At 43.0% G+C, this 16,083-nt stretch overlaps 2 protein-coding genes across 2 annotated transcripts in view; one reads left to right on the forward strand and one right to left on the reverse strand.

The window, feature by feature from the left end:
• Positions 1–9,664, forward strand: epn3b (epsin 3b). The gene is made up of 10 exons (XM_029122603.2): positions 1–135; positions 273–431; positions 1,222–1,305; positions 1,394–1,688; positions 3,070–3,188; positions 3,956–4,036; positions 4,961–5,078; positions 5,162–5,440; positions 6,189–6,422; positions 9,278–9,664. Exons 1-10 carry the CDS (start codon positions 67–69, stop codon positions 9,565–9,567), a joined length of 1,728 nt encoding a protein of 575 aa, XP_028978436.1. The 5' UTR covers positions 1–66; the 3' UTR covers positions 9,568–9,664.
• A 430-nt stretch (positions 9,665–10,094) lies between these two features.
• The window catches only part of LOC105030921 (NACHT, LRR and PYD domains-containing protein 3-like), a 58,890-nt gene continuing 52,901 nt past the window's right edge, over positions 10,095–16,083 (reverse strand). The window contains exon 13 of the mRNA XM_034294568.1: positions 10,095–11,759. Within this exon, the coding sequence (XP_034150459.1) occupies positions 11,176–11,759 (584 nt within the window). The 3' untranslated portion in view covers positions 10,095–11,175. The remainder of the gene's footprint in view (positions 11,760–16,083) is intronic.

Genomic DNA, 16,083 nt, shown 5'->3' on the forward strand with positions numbered 1-16,083 from the left:
CCGACCCTACCTCCCCCTCACAGAATATCCCTATCATTTACCATAGCACCCTGAACCCACATCACCATGACGACGTCAGCGCTGCGTCGCCAGGTGAAGAACATTGTTCACAACTACTCTGAGGCAGAGATCAAGGTAATCCACAACAATATTCATTGTGTCTCATTTACTCTGATCATTTGCATTAAACACCTGCTGTATCTCTTTTATATCTCATGTTTTGTAAAGGTGTACGTGTGTTGTAACAGGTATACCCCCTCTCCTTCTGACAGGTGCGCGAAGCGACCTCCAACGACCCCTGGGGCCCCTCCTCCTCCCTGATGTCGGAGATCGCTGACCTCACCTTCAACGTGGTGGCGTTTGCCGAGGTCATGGGCATGGTTTGGAAACGCCTCAATGACCACGGCAAGAACTGGAGACACGTCTACAAGGTAAAGACCAGACCCTTAAAGACACACCCTTAAAGACACATTATTACATCTACAAGGTAAAGACCACACCCTTAAAGACACACTATTACATCTACAAGGTAAATACCACACCCTTAAAGACACTATTACATCTACAAGGTAAAGACCACACCCTTAAAGACACATTATTACATCTACAAGGTAAAGACCACACCCTTAAAGACACGCTATTACATCTACAAGGTAAAGACCAGACCCTTAAAGACACACTATTACATCCACAAGGTGAAGACCACACCTTTGAAGACACACTATTACATCTACAAGGTAAAGACCACACCATTAGAGACAGACTATTACATCTTCAAGGTAAAGACCACACCTTTAGAGACACACTATTACATCTTCAAGGTAAAGACCACACCCTTAGAGACACACTATTACATCTTCAAGGTAAAGACCGCACCCTTAAAGACACATTATTACATCTTCAAGGTAAAGACCACACCCTTAAAGACACACTATTACAGCTACACGATTAAGACCACACCCTTAAATACACACGTTTACGTCTACAAGGTAAAGACCACAAACTTAAAGACACATTTGTACATCCACAATGTGAAGACCAAACCTTTGAAGAAACACATTTACATATACTAGGTAAAGATCACATATTCAAAGACACACTATTAAGATCACATATTTAAAGACACACTATTACATCTGAAGAATACTTCTTGTGAACCTAACCTTAGATACCTTAGATATATAAAAATGCAATATAAAAAGTCTACTGTTATTATTCTAGGCCCTGACCCTGCTTGACTACCTGATCAAGACCGGCTCAGAGAGAGTGGCTCAGCAGTGCCGCGAGAACGCATTCACCATACAGGTGGGTGGAGGAAACTGGGGTACACGTCAGGGATGGTATTCTGGCACAATATATATATATACACCATTTTATTGCGTTTCCTGTGTAGACGTTGCGTGACTTCCAGTACATGGACCGTGACGGCCGCGACCAGGGGGGCAACGTGAGGGAGAAAGCCCGCCAGCTGGTGTCACTACTCCGGGACGAGGAGAGGCTCGGACAGGAGAGGAGTCAGGCACTTAAGACCAAAGAACGCATGGCGGGCGGGACGGGAGGAGGTGGTGGGATGGGACATGGAGGCGTACCTCCAGCCAACCACCCTGGGAGGAGGACCAGCCAGCCCAGTGTGGCAGCTCTGTATGGGGAGTTCAGCTGCTCGCGGGGGTCACCCTCCTCCTTTAACTGTGAGTGTGGACTTTAACACTTCCCCTTTAGCTGTCATTGTCTGCTTGGAACTTTTCCTTTAACTGTCCTGGTGTCCTTGAAGCATCTCCTTTATCTGTCAGGGTGTGCTTACAACATTGCCGTTAATTGTCAGCGTATGTTTTCAATGTCTTCTTTAATTCATAGGGATACACTTGAAACCTCTCCTTACATTTTTAGTTCATTCTGAAAACATATCTTTTAATTTTCTTTTTCCCCATAATTTGTGATTTGTACAATGTTCGCATGTGGAATTGTTTTAAGATGGACATGCTATTTTTCATGTAGTCTTAGAACCTACAGTAGGTTGGCATCCATCTTCCCTTTACAGCAATGTTACTCAGCGTACTTTTATATTGAGAGATTGTGGGCGTTGTACAGCAAAAACAAAACCACACTCTTGTTTCAGAGACTCAAAAGAGTCTGTGGCTTGAACTGTTAGGTTGTGTCATTCTTTTATGTGGTAAGACCTGTTTTAGAAAACAGTTGCTGATGATACTGACAACATTTCCATCTTCTGGATCTCTGGCTGTATATTTCACATGCAAAAATGGGAAGGATTTATTTAGATTCAAATTGAGGTTGTGGGCGCTTGATGGCACATTCTGTGTTGTACCGATTGACTGAATGGAAGGGAGCCAGGAACAATTAACTGTCTAACACCATTTACAGTGAAGCATGGTGGTGGCAGCATCATGCTGTGGGGATGCTTTTCAGACTCAGGGATGAGGGCACATAGAAGGGGAGGACAGGAATAGACCCAAATACAGGCAAGTACTCAGTGTACAAATTACCTTATACTGGTATTAGCTTAAATTTACTTTTTAACAGGACAATTCCCCCGAGGATACAGCCAAAGCCACAGTGGGACGGCTTTTGAACCAGAACGTGATCGTCTTTGACTGGCCCAGATAAAGGCCAGACTTCAGTATCACTGAGAATCTGCAGATAGATGGGAAGATTGCTCTTCACTGTGCACCCCATTCAACTTGACTGAGCTTTGGAAAATCTGCAAAGAACAATGGAAGAAAATCCCCCAAATGTATATGCAAAGCTAAAAGAGTCAAACCCAAGTAGTCTTAAAGATATCACGGCAGCCAAGGGTGCTTCTGAAAGTATTGGCTGAATATGTAAATTAGATCTTTTGGTATTTTAGTAGATTTGCTGTATATCTTTTTGTTTTCTTTTTGTCATTACAGGGTAGCAAGTGTGGGTCAGTGGATTTAAAAAAAATATATATTTTAATTTCCATACGTATGATATGAAGGGCTGTGAGTACTTATCAGTAAACAGAGACAACTGGAAAATAAACCTACTCTGTCTCTCTCCCTCTGCCTGTCCTTTCCCACGTCGCCCTCACAGCCTCCTCCTCTTCTCCTCGTGAGGCGTCTGATCTAGAGCAGGCCCGCCCCCAGACTAGTGGGGAGGAGGAGCTACAACTGCAGCTGGCCTTGGCCATGAGCAGAGAGGAGGGGGAGAAGGTACGCCATACGTTCTCCTTAGTTCACTCGGGTCAAAGTTTACACATTTTATAGTCGACCCCACGCACACACACACATAAATGTTCACACACACACACACACACATACACTTACACAAATACATATACACACACACTCTCTATCGTCTCTCTTTGCTGACCAATGCTGAATATTCATTGGTCAGTCAGATGCTCATCAGAGACACACCCCTCTTTCCGTTTCTATGGAGACAAGTGGTGACACCAGGAGCATCAGCAGGTACACAGACACACACACACAGACACACACACACACACACATATTTTGTACCCACACAAACAGATTGCCCTCCATCTTTCCAGTGTTTATGACCTTTTCTGTAACCATATTCTGCAGTGCCATATGAAAACTCACCACCATCTCTCCTCCTCCTCTGATCGACTTTATCGAGTACACATATCTCTGTATGTGTATAATCTATATTATTATGTTTCTACTGTGTGTTATCACTCTCTCTGTCTTTTCCACAGCTTCATGGTTGAGGTGACTCGCCGTTCTCTTGCTTCCAGCTTCACAAGCTGATAATATCTTTCTTGTCCTTTTCTCTTTTCTTTCTTTTTCTTCTCTCTCTCTCTTTTTGTCCTCTACCAAGACTGCAGAATGAAAAAGACTGTTTATTGTTTTATTGTCATACGTTTGTGTCCATTTCTCTCTGTGCTCCTGCGTGTTTACATCCACATCGTCTCCATGGTAACTGTGTTGATGATGTCACCATGCTGCCTCTTCAGGTCCAGCATTGTCTCCACGGAAATGAGTCGTTGATGCACAGAACCCCGGAGGTGAGCAGGAGGGAAGGACAGGCAGGAGAGGTGAGCAGGTGTGTGTGCGTGTGTGCGTGTGTGTGTCCAAATTATGACCAGAGCCTATCTCTCCTGATGATCCGGTTGGATATGCTTGAACCGGGTCATCAAGAAGAATGAGCCAATGAAGTTAGACATCCCACCCAGTTGACTACATTAAAATGAAAGATGTGCATTGAATAGGTTTTACCATTCAAATAGTATTCGGAATACATATTTTTCTAAACTTTACTGGTGCGTTTTTAAACCCGACCCCTGCTAAGTAACTTGCAAAGCGTGTTGGTGTCTTTCACATATAACATCAGATCAATCAGCGTTTGTGTGAGAATAGATTGAGCGCACTGATATATGAGAGAAAGACTGAAGCAATGGTAATCACTAAATTAGACCCTATACCCTTGATGATTTTCACAGCATCAGCAATTGGGACACTTGCGTATTGGAAGGCCGAAGCTGGAGATTCAGAAGAAGTAGCTCTCCTGTATTCCTTCAGTCGGCCATGTTGGATCTGACAGTGATGACGTGATTGTTCTCCTGTGTTCCTGCAGTCGGCCATGTTGGATCAGACAGTGATGATTTGATTGTTCTCCTGTATTCCTACAGTCGGCCATGTTGGATCAGACAGTGATGACGTTATTGTTCTCCTGTGTTCCTTCAGTTGGCCATGTTGGATCTGACAGTGATGACGTGATTGTTCTCCTGTGTTCCTGCAGTCGGCCATGTTGGATCAGACAGTGATGATTTGATTGTTCTCCTGTATTCCTACAGTCGGCCATGTTGGATCAGACAGTGATGACGTTATTGTTCTCCTGTGTTCCTTCAGTCGGCCATGTTGGATCTGACAGTGATGACGTGATTGTTCTCCTGTATTCCTACAGTCGGCCATGTTGGATCAGACAGTGATGATTTGATTGTTCTCCTGTATTCTTACAGTCGACTATTTTCGATCTAGTGGATATCTTTGACCCCACCTCTTCTGAAGCTCCGCCCCCTCCAGACGACCCCTGGGTCTCCCTGCCTGCTGTGACCTCTGACCCCTGGGACTCTGTAGGTGAGTGGCACACATTTTATAATCCTCGGACTATGTTGTTTAGAGTGGAAAACACATGAACGCGTGCAATCTCTCCCTTCCAGAAGCGGTCAACTCCACTACGGCTGTGATTGGTAGTCCCTGGAAGACCCGCCCCTCTTCCTCCAGCCCCATCAATCCCTGGGCTCCGTCATGCTCTCCCACCTGGGATGCCCTGCCCGCATCTTCATCAAGCCCTGTCAGTCATGGCTGCGAGAGCCCACCCCCTCACCCAGGGGAAGGTGCTGATTGGACGGATCCCTTCTCTGTCAGGGAAAAGGAGGAGTCTAATGGAGAGGTTGGACCACCCAGAGTCTTCACATCACCACGTGACAGTCCTACAGGTAACAAACACACACACAAACCGTCCTACAGGTAACACTCAGTCCTACAGGTAACAGACACACACACAAACAGTCCTACAGGTAACACACACAAACAGTCCTACAGGTAACACACACACACAAACAGTCCTACAGGTAACACACACACACAAACAGACCTACAGGTAACACACACAAACAGTCCTACAGGTAACACACACACACAAACAGACCTACAGGTAACACTCAGTCCTACAGGTAACAAACACACGCAAAAACAGACCTACAGGTAACACTCAGTCCTACAGGTAACACACACACACACACACAGACCTACAGGTAACACTCAGTCCTACAGGTAACAAACACACGCAAAAACAGACCTACAGGTAACACTCAGTCCTACAGGTAACACACACACAAACAGACCTACAGGTAACAAACACACGCACAAACAGACCTACAGGTAACACTCAGTCCTACGGGTAACAAACACACACACAAACAGACCTACAGGTAACTCTCAGTCCTAGAGGTAACAAACACACACACAAACAGACCTACAGGTAACACTCAGTCCTACAGGTAACAAACACACACACAAACAGACCTACAGGTAACAAACACACACACAAACAGACCTACAGGTAACACACACACACAAACAGTCCTACAAGTAACACACACACACAAACAGTCCTACAGGTAATACACACTCAGTCGGTTGTGTATCTTCCTGTGTGTGTTTGTTTCCTTGTGGACTACACAGACACAGACCCGTTTGGGGAGCGTGTTCTGCCCCCATCGGTCAACGGAACTGAAGAGGACAGCCCAGAGATGTTCCACCTGACTCGTCCAGCCCCCCCTCTGGGTTCCAAGAGCCCTCGAATGTGTCGTACCCCAGAAGCCTTCCTGGGACCGACGGGGGCGTCCCTAGTCAACCTGGACGCCCTGATACCTCCTCACCCTCCTAACAAGACCCACAACAACCCCTTCCTTTTAGGTCAGAACAAACACACAGTCATACACACACACACACTCACACACTCACACCTGCTGTCAAACATACCAGCATAAAGGCCTGACTAAACTTGACTGAAATATGAACAAATGTTCTGCCTGTGCGGACATTTCAGCCGATGTAGTCCACTTAATGCTCATTAATATGAATTACACTTAGATGTGACACACACCAGTCTACTTAATGCTCATTAATATGAATTACACTTAGATGTGACACACACCAGTCTACTTAATGCTCATTAATATGAATAACACTTAGATGTGACACACACCAGTCTGCTTAATGCTCATTAATATGAATTACACTTAGATGTGACACACACCAGTCTACTTAATGCTCATTAATATGAATTACACTTAGATGTGACACACACCAGTCTGCTTAATGCTCATTAATATGAATAACACTTAGATGTGACACACACCAGTCTGCTTAATGCTCATTAATATGAATAACACTTAGATGTGACACACACCAGTCTGCTTAATGCTCATTAATATGAATAACACTTAGATGTGACACACACCAGTCTGCTTAATGCTCATTAATATGAATAACACTTAGATGTGACACACACCAGTCTGCTTAATGCTCATTAATATGAATAACACTTAGATGTGACACACACCAGTCTGCTTAATGCTCATTAATATGAATAACACTTAGATGTGACACACACCAGTCTGCTTAATGCTCATTAATATGAATAACACTTAGATGTGACACACACCAGTCTGCTTAATGCTCATTAATATGAATAACACTTAGATGTGACACACACCAGTCTGCTTAATGCTCATTAATATGAATAACACTTAGATGTGACACACACCAGTCTGCTTAATGCTCATTAATATGAATTACACTTAGATGTGACACACACCAGTCTACTTAATGCTCATTAATATGAATTACACTTAGATGTGACACACACCAGTCTGCTTAATGCTCATTAATATGAATAACACTTAGATGTGACACACACCAGTCTGCTTAATGCTCATTAATATGAATAACACTTAGATGTGACACACACCAGTCTGCTTAATGCTCATTAATATGAATAACACTTAGATGTGACACACACCAGTCTGCTTAATGCTCATTAATATGAATAACACTTAGATGTGACACACACCAGTCTGCTTAATGCTCATTAATATGAATAACACTTAGATGTGACACACACCAGTCTGCTTAATGCTCATTAATATGAATAACACTTAGATGTGACACACACCAGTCTGCTTAATGCTCATTAATATGAATAACACTTAGATGTGACACACACCAGTCTGCTTAATGCTCATTAATATGAATAACACTTAGATGTGACACACACCAGTCTGCTTAATGCTCATTAATATGAATAACACTTAGATGTGACACACACCAGTCTGCTTAATGCTCATTAATATGAATAACACTTAGATGTGACACACACCAGTCTGCTTAATGCTCATTAATATGAATAACACTGAGATGTGACACACACCAGTCTGCTTAATGCTCATTAATTTGAATAACACTGAGATGTGACACACACCAGTCTGCTTAATGCTCATTAATATGAATAACACTTAGATGTGACACACACCAGTCTGCTTAATGCTCATTAATATGAATAACACTTAGATGTGACACACACCAGTCTGCTTAATGCTCATTAATATGAATAACACTTAGATGTGACACACACCAGTCTGCTTAATGCTCATTAATATGAATAACACTTAGATGTGACACACACCAGTCTGCTTAATGCTCATTAATATGAATAACACTTAGATGTGACACACACCAGTCTGCTTAATGCTCATTAATATGAATAACACTGAGATGTGACACACACCAGTCTGCTTAATGCTCATTAATATGAATAACACTTAGATGTGACACACACCAGTCTGCTTAATGCTCATTAATATGAATAACACTTAGATGTGACACACACCAGTCTGCTTAATGCTCATTAATATGAATAACACTTAGATGTGACACACACCAGTCTGCTTAATGCTCATTAATATGAATAACACTTAGATGTGACACACACCAGTCTGCTTAATGCTCATTAATATGAATAACACTTAGATGTGACACACACCAGTCTGCTTAATGCTCATTAATATGAATAACACTTAGATGTGACACACACCAGTCTGCTTAATGCTCATTAATATGAATAACACTTAGATGTGACACACACCAGTCTGCTTAATGCTCATTAATATGAATAACACTTAGATGTGACACACACCAGTCTGCTTAATGCTCATTAATATGAATAACACTTAGATGTGACACACACCAGTCTGCTTAATGCTCATTAATATGAATAACACTTAGATGTGACACACACTGTCAAAAAACAGCAACAGCAGTGAATCCTGTGCAGGTCACAACACTGAGTAGGCGCTTCCCAGGTCAGAGCTGGACCAGAGGGCTCTGCACGGCACTAGTTAATAAACAGCTAGGAAAAATGACAAAGAAACATACTATCTAAGGTTGGCACCAACTACTGACGTGTAGACAGGCTCTGCTGGAGGAGAATTCAACGACCGTTTTCATTGGTTCTGCTGTATGTATACAGGGGCATATTTCGATCCCGTCTAGAAAAATCCCTTCGTTTATTAGAGCGGGAGAGTTTACTGGATATTTAAAGGGCCACTTGAACATGGATCTCTTAACTGATGTACTAATTACATATCAGCTGAAATGGCCAATGTCCAAATACTAACTCTCTACTTCCCCTGTTCCCTCCCTCCCTCCCTCCCTCGCTCCATCCCTCCCTCCCTCCCTCCCTCGCTCCATCCCTCCCTCCCTCCCTCCAGGCCTGAGTGCTCCCTCCCCCACCAACCCGTTCCACTGTGACCAGCCGCGCCTCACCCTCAACCAGATGCTCCGGCCCAGTTCCACCTCCCCCGTACCCCCCCACACCCTCTCCTACAGCCCCTCTCTACCCCTCCCCCTCCCCCACCAGCCGTCCGGATTCCCCTCCTCCCACACCCAGCCTTCCCACAGTGTCCTGGACGTCCCCCAAAACCTACCACACCCCTTGCTCCCCCTCTCCCCCGCCCACCTCACCAAGCCCCCAACACACAGCCACAACCCCTTCCTGTGAGGTCATTTCCTCTCCCCCCCGTACCTTTCTGTTGCCTTTTTAACTGGAGCCAACAGGCTTTACAAACCAGACACGACTGGACACAACTGGAATCTAACTAGTTTGAACTAGGTCTCACCGGCTCAAACTGGACCTGGACTTGTCCGACTGAACCTGATCTTAATGGACCTAACCTGATCAAACTATGCCAAACCACACCTAACTGCACCTCACTGGACCTCACTGGAACTAACTGTACCTCACTGGACCTCACTGATTGTATTTCTCAGACCCCTGTGCCTGTCTCGCAGGCAGACCCAGAATGCATTGCGACCCGGCTCATGTGGATAAAGTTCAGGTGAAATGGAGTTCTGGATGGATGAACAGAGCGAAAGAGATGAAAAAACAGAACAGAATGGAAAAGGGAGGTTTGTTCTCTGTCTTTGAAAAGTGATGAGCTGAGAGTCTTTTCTTCTCTGCACTAATGGCAGTTATATGAATGTGAATGTGTTGTGTTAGGCTCAGTTACACACACAGACACACAAACATACACACAGGCTGCTGTTACTATTTATTAGATTGATATACGGTTTATGAATAACTATAATAATAAAACAATATTCAAAATGAAGTTGACTACAATTCTCTTCAACCCCAGTATAAACCTTCTCTGTAGATCACTGTACAGTTTACTTTAGGAATTCTTTGTGGAGATCAAATTACAACTGTGTTATCAAATATATCCTGAGGCCATCGAAAGTGCAAACATCAATATGTTTTTCACATCCATGGAGATGGAAAGACAAACACTGCACTGTGTGTTGTGACACATTCCTGCTGCGTAGCCGCAGACCAGTCAGAGTGCCCATGATGACCCCTGACCCCCGTCTCCCTCCCATGCATTACCATCACACCAACACTCCCAAAAGAAAATGGCCGCCGGTGCAGGGACAATCCAGAGGCATCAGAGCCATTCTCTCCCGTGCACAGCTGACCGACTGTGAAACACTGACTCACACTAGACAGAAGACGGACCGTGAAACACTCTAGAAAGAAGACGGACCGTGAAACACTCTAGAAAGAAGACGGACCGTGAAACACTCTAGACAGAAGACGGACCGTGAAACACTCTAGAAAGAAGACGGACCGTGAAACACTCTAGAAAGAAGACGGACCGTGAAACACTCTAGGAAGAAGATGGACCGTGAAACACTCTAGACAGAAGACGGACCGTAAAACACTCTAGAAAGAAGACGGACCGTGAAACACTCTAGAAAGAAGACGGACCGTGAAACACTCTAGAAAGAAGACGGACCGTGAAACACTCTAGAAAGAAGACGGACCGTGAAACACTCTAGGAAGAAGATGGACCGTGAAACACTCTAGACAGAAGACGGACCGTGAAACACTCTAGAAAGAAGACGGACCGTGAAACACTCTAGAAAGAAGACGGACCGTGAAACACTCATTTGGCGATGCAAACAAATGTTTCCCAAGCCAGGAAAGCCCTTTGTATCATTAACAAGTCCATTAACATGTAGAGAGAGGAGAGACAGGGAAAGAGAAACCTCTTGCATGTCACATGGTTGGTTAGGAGAGTTTTACTGTTATCATGGAGACACAGATTCCTCAAGGACACAGGGTCACGGAATCACCCACACCCACCGAAAACCCTGGGTAGAGGGGCTCAGTGAATGTGGTGTGGAATGTGTACAGGTGGGTCATTGTGTCTGAGTTTACATAGTAGAAGGACAGGGTGCCGGCCGGCCAGTCCAGAAACACTCCCACCCTGGAGGGAGGAGGTGAGGAGGGAGGAGGTGAGGAGGTCAGGTCTCTCTGGGGTTGAGGAGGGGGGAGGAAGTGGAAATCAGGTATATAAGTCCACTGACTATTGTGGGAGGTGGAATAAAAGTCTTCCCTGCACATCAGACTCCAGGACTTGTCACTGAATCCAAACTCAGTGGCTGGACTGGCTCCCTTTCTGCTGATGTCTTTATATGTCACTGCTATTTCAGGCCACCCCTTCATCTCCATCTCCCAATAGGAGCGTCCAGTCAGACCCTCTCTACACAGCACATGGCCCCTGTATTCAAATCTGTCTGGGTGATCAGGATACGGCTGCTCCTCTTCCACAAACTTAAACCCCCTGTTCCCCTCAGACAAAGAGAGGTTTCTACCCGCTGTGTTTGGGTCCAGAGTGAGATGAAAGTAATCTGCAGATGAGAGGACAGGTTAGAGGACGAAGAATGTGTGTGTGTGTGTGTGTGTGTGAGAGTGAGAGTAGCCTACACATTTCTGGAAAATATTTATTCGCCTGAGCAAGTATGTGCACACATATAAGCTCTTGCTATGTGCACATACGTGCACACATGTACGGATGCAAGTGCGTGTTTGTGCGTAGGCATACATTGTGCACGCCAATGTGTGTCAAAATGAATGTCCAGACTGTGTGTGAGAGAGTATACACACAAGTCTATACAGCTCTGGAAGAAATTGAGACCACTGCACTTTTTTCTTTCCTTTCCAAAAAAGTTGAAAAGGAAGGTTTTGACAGAAGGGTTAAAATTAAGAGACCACTGCAAATTGAACGCTTCTGTTCCTCACTCAGATCTTTCCTTTTCAACTTTCTTGGAAAGGAAAGAAAAAGGTGCAGTAGTCTCTTAATTTTTCTGTAGCTGTGTGTATGTGCCCATATTTGCAGCATATTGTGGTGTTTTTTTAAGCTCTAACGACACTTTTTTATTTTGTGAATAAATGCTGGAAATGCACTGCAGACTTTCAAGTTTTCCTCAAAAACACAGTTTAGCTATAACATGGCTTTAAAAATACGTAACTCAGTTATTATAAGTAAAGAAATAAAATGATTTTATGAAGTATACCCTGCAGTTTCTAATAAAACCTTTACAGTAATTCACATATTCAAAATGGCTGAAAACCCACAAAGTCAATGGCTTTCAATGGAAGTCAAAAATATTCCTTGTGAAAGATTAAAATATAAACTAATTTGCTAAACTCTATGATTTTTCAACTTCAATGTGATGCTTTATGCTGTACAAATAAGAGAGCGTTTAATGTGCATTTAAACAGATAATATTTTCACAGTAACTGTACTAACTTGAGTTTCTCCAGTCTACAGTCAGGATCCTCCAGTCTATCAGAGAGCAGCCTCACTTCAGAGTCTCCTGGGTGATTGAAGCTCAGGTCCAGTTCTCTCAGGTGGGAGGGATTTGACCTCAGAGCTGAAGCCAGAGAAGCAGAGTCTTCCTGTGTGACTCAGAATGACTGCCTGCAGAGAGAAGTCATCATGATTTAACAACAGGACTGCTGCCCTCTGCTGGTGAGAGATGAGGTTGAACACATTTCTCCTCGATTTCCTGTGTTGTAGTGCAGTTACTCCAATCTCCTGTGGGCAGTCTATACTGCTAAGCTGACCAAATTATTCCAGATTTACCTCTGTGCTTCAGTGATTACAATCAATAAAATACAGAGGTTCCCAACCTAGGGGGCATGCCCCCAAAATGGGTCCTAGTGCTTTCTGAGGGGAAGAGGTAAAGAAAGATTTCATGATTTAAGGGGTAAAGAAAAATCTATTTATAAGAAATATAATTTATATATCATTTTATTTACATATACATGTATGTATACATATATCTATTTCAAAGTATAAAGTGGAAATGTAATCACCCACAATGCAAACTAAATGTAAACGGTAACAGTACATGCATTCACAGTGTTGGAGTCAGGCTTTAGCTAGTAATGTGTTACAGTAATAATATAACTTTTTGAGTTTACCTCACAGGTTTGTTATTGAATATACCATTGGGTCATCATGGTAAAATTAGCACAGAAAAATCACTGTTTGACACATCTTATTATTGTGTACGCATGTTTATGAAATCTATCCTCAGTCGTTCCACTTTACAGTAATGATGTCCCAGTCCCACAGAGAGCAGCTTAACTCCAGAGTCCAGCAGGTAATTGTGACTCAGGTCCAAATCTTTCAAATGAGAGGATTTTGAACTGAGAGCTGAGGCCAACGCTTCACAACTTCTCTTTGTCAGATAACACCTATTCAGCCTAAATGCAAAATATATTACGTTTGATTTAGAGTAACTCATTATCTGCAACAAAAGTCTCTATAGGCAGTGTAGAGGGAGAATCAAGTGCTGAAAAACTCTGCAACAACCTATGTACTGTATATGCACTACCTGATTTAGGAAACTCTCCCTGTGTGAGAAGAAAAACGTTGGCATGTTTATTACGTTTATTATAGAGTAATGCATGAGTCGGAAAAAGGGGTCGCAGGGTTCAGACGTGGTGCGTTGGTAGTTTTTTTGCAGTTGGCACTTCCAAGCAAGGGGCAAGACAGAAAGCAGAATGGATAGACAGGCAAGGGGTCAAGACCAGTATGTCAGAAACGAGAGGCCACCTACACAAAATCACGGGGCTAAATCGAAGTAGGCAGGTAAACAAAGCTAGGGTCAGAACACGGGATATCAACAATGCTAGGTTTCAAAAGCTGAATGCTAAATAAAGGCTCAGTTTGAATGATTGACAATCAAAACCTCACAAGGGGCTACACAACAGAACAGACTTATACAGGCATACGGGAGAACCGAAATCACAGGTGAAACTCATACACCTAATTACAGGAGAAGGGCTGCATTCACAAACAACACTCCAAACACAGTTATGCAGAAAATGTCCACTGTAAAACCCTGTAAAGAAAACAGAAAACCTGAAACAAGAAAGACAAATAGCAAGGACACCCCCGACGTCACACAGAGGCATGTTTTTACCCTGTTGCATCTGCTCTTCTTTTAACAATTTTCTGTAAGCGTTTGGGAATTGAGGAGACCAATTGTTGTAGTTTTGAGGGTTTTCTCATTCTTGCTTGATATAAGGTTTCAGCTGCTCAACAGTTTGGGTCTCCTTTGTCATATTTTTGTTTTATAATACACCAAATGTTTTCAATGGGTAACAGGTCTGGACTGCAAGTTGGGTAAAAAGTCAACAGATACATTTGAAAAAGTTTGTCAGGTAGCCAGGTAGGTAACAGCAAGCAGCATACAGCATGTCATCAATCCCAAAAAGATCAGGCACAGCTGGAGATATGCAGGCCTTCCTTTCGGGTTACTGTGCTTCAACAAAATGAGAAACTCTGAACATAAATATGATTATTGGGAGGTTTGCCAGGAAGAAACCTTTGCTGTAAAAAAATTACCAAACTGCCCATCTTAAATTTGCCACCTGGAAAAACCTGAAGGTGGACAGATTAGTCCAATATTCACAATTTTGTTCACAAGCAAAGCCACTGCATTTGCCTATCACCAAACAAACCTTCCCAAGTGTCAAACAATGTGGTGGAAATGTCAAGATCTGGGGCTGCTTTTCATCCTCACCTAGACATCATTAAGGGAAACATGAATTCTGAGGTATACAAAAAAAGTCTTAAGTCAAGGAGTTATAGTGGCGCCAAAAATGGGTCTTCCAACAAGACAGCAAAGAAAGTTTCAAGAAAACCTACGGTACCACAGAATGACAGAGGACAAAGTAAAATTTTTATTTGGGTTGGTCAAGTCACAGTCCTGACCTTAATCCAATTGATATGCTGTGCTAGATCCTGAAGCAGGCAATACATGCCAGACGCACCTTAAACCTCACTCAATTGGCTGATTTCTATAAGGAGGCATGTGCAAAAATACCTCAAAAGAGATGTCAGACATTGATTAGTGGCTATAGTGAATGGGATTTGATGGTTTTTACGAGATGTCATAAGAGTTTTTCAATATTGACTATCCCTGTACGTTTCACATACTTTCAGGCAGCCTATACAAGGCTTGTATATTTCAATACATGTAATTTACAAACACTGGTCTCCACAGGATAAATGTGTATTTCTAGCTTACAATTAGGGTATGAAAAAAAATTGGGTTTAGGCATTAGAGTTAGTTTATCTAACAACCTTATTTAATTTGGCAAGGCTTACTGGCACACAGGTTATGTCATGCAAAAAAGTAATCAAAAGTTGAGGACAAACCTCCATTAAATGTAGGACTTCAGTTCATAATGATCACAAGTAAGTTCTGCCTAATGACACGGTAGATTGGCCTGTGTAGGAGTTCAGGTGAGCCCATACAATGTTCTATGTTCTGCTGTTCATCTTCTTATAATTGTAAAACTAGAACTTGAAGTAGCTAACTAAAGCTGACTTTAACCACAAACACATCCTGTTTAGATCACAGTACAGTGTTGTTCTGTTGCCTAGTGCCACTGACAACAGCATTTAGGTTTAGGTGCCTTTACTGACTAATGTTTCCAAGACAAATCTGGATTTTATTAAGTTGCTTTTAGATTCTGTAAAACATTTTTATTCATTAACGAAATGTATGCAACCGGCAGTCAGGGGAGTACCATCTTTATTCAGCATGAGTCTACAATGTTGACCTTCCATAGTTCTTACATGTTATCGAATAATTACAAAGTTTACACAGTCTTTTATGCCTGGACGCATAGAAGGTGGTGAGTGGTCATAAC

This window comes from Esox lucius, chromosome 9, assembly GCF_011004845.1.
Source record: "Esox lucius isolate fEsoLuc1 chromosome 9, fEsoLuc1.pri, whole genome shotgun sequence".
Classification (NCBI taxonomy): Eukaryota; Metazoa; Chordata; class Actinopteri; order Esociformes; family Esocidae; genus Esox; species Esox lucius.

What these genes read in the sequence shown, in the direction of transcription:
- epn3b (XM_029122603.2), top strand. Translation starts at nt 67, where the DNA reads ATGACGACGTCAGCGCTGCGTCGCCAGGTGAAGAACATTGTTCACAAC. An exon ending in TGACCCCTGGGACTCTGTAG is followed by an intron (nt 5,079 to 5,161) that starts GTGAGTGGCACA and finishes TCTCCCTTCCAG; the next exon opens with AAGCGGTCAACTCCACTACG. An exon ending in CAACAACCCCTTCCTTTTAG is followed by an intron (nt 6,423 to 9,277) that starts GTCAGAACAAAC and finishes CCCTCCCTCCAG; the next exon opens with GCCTGAGTGCTCCCTCCCCC.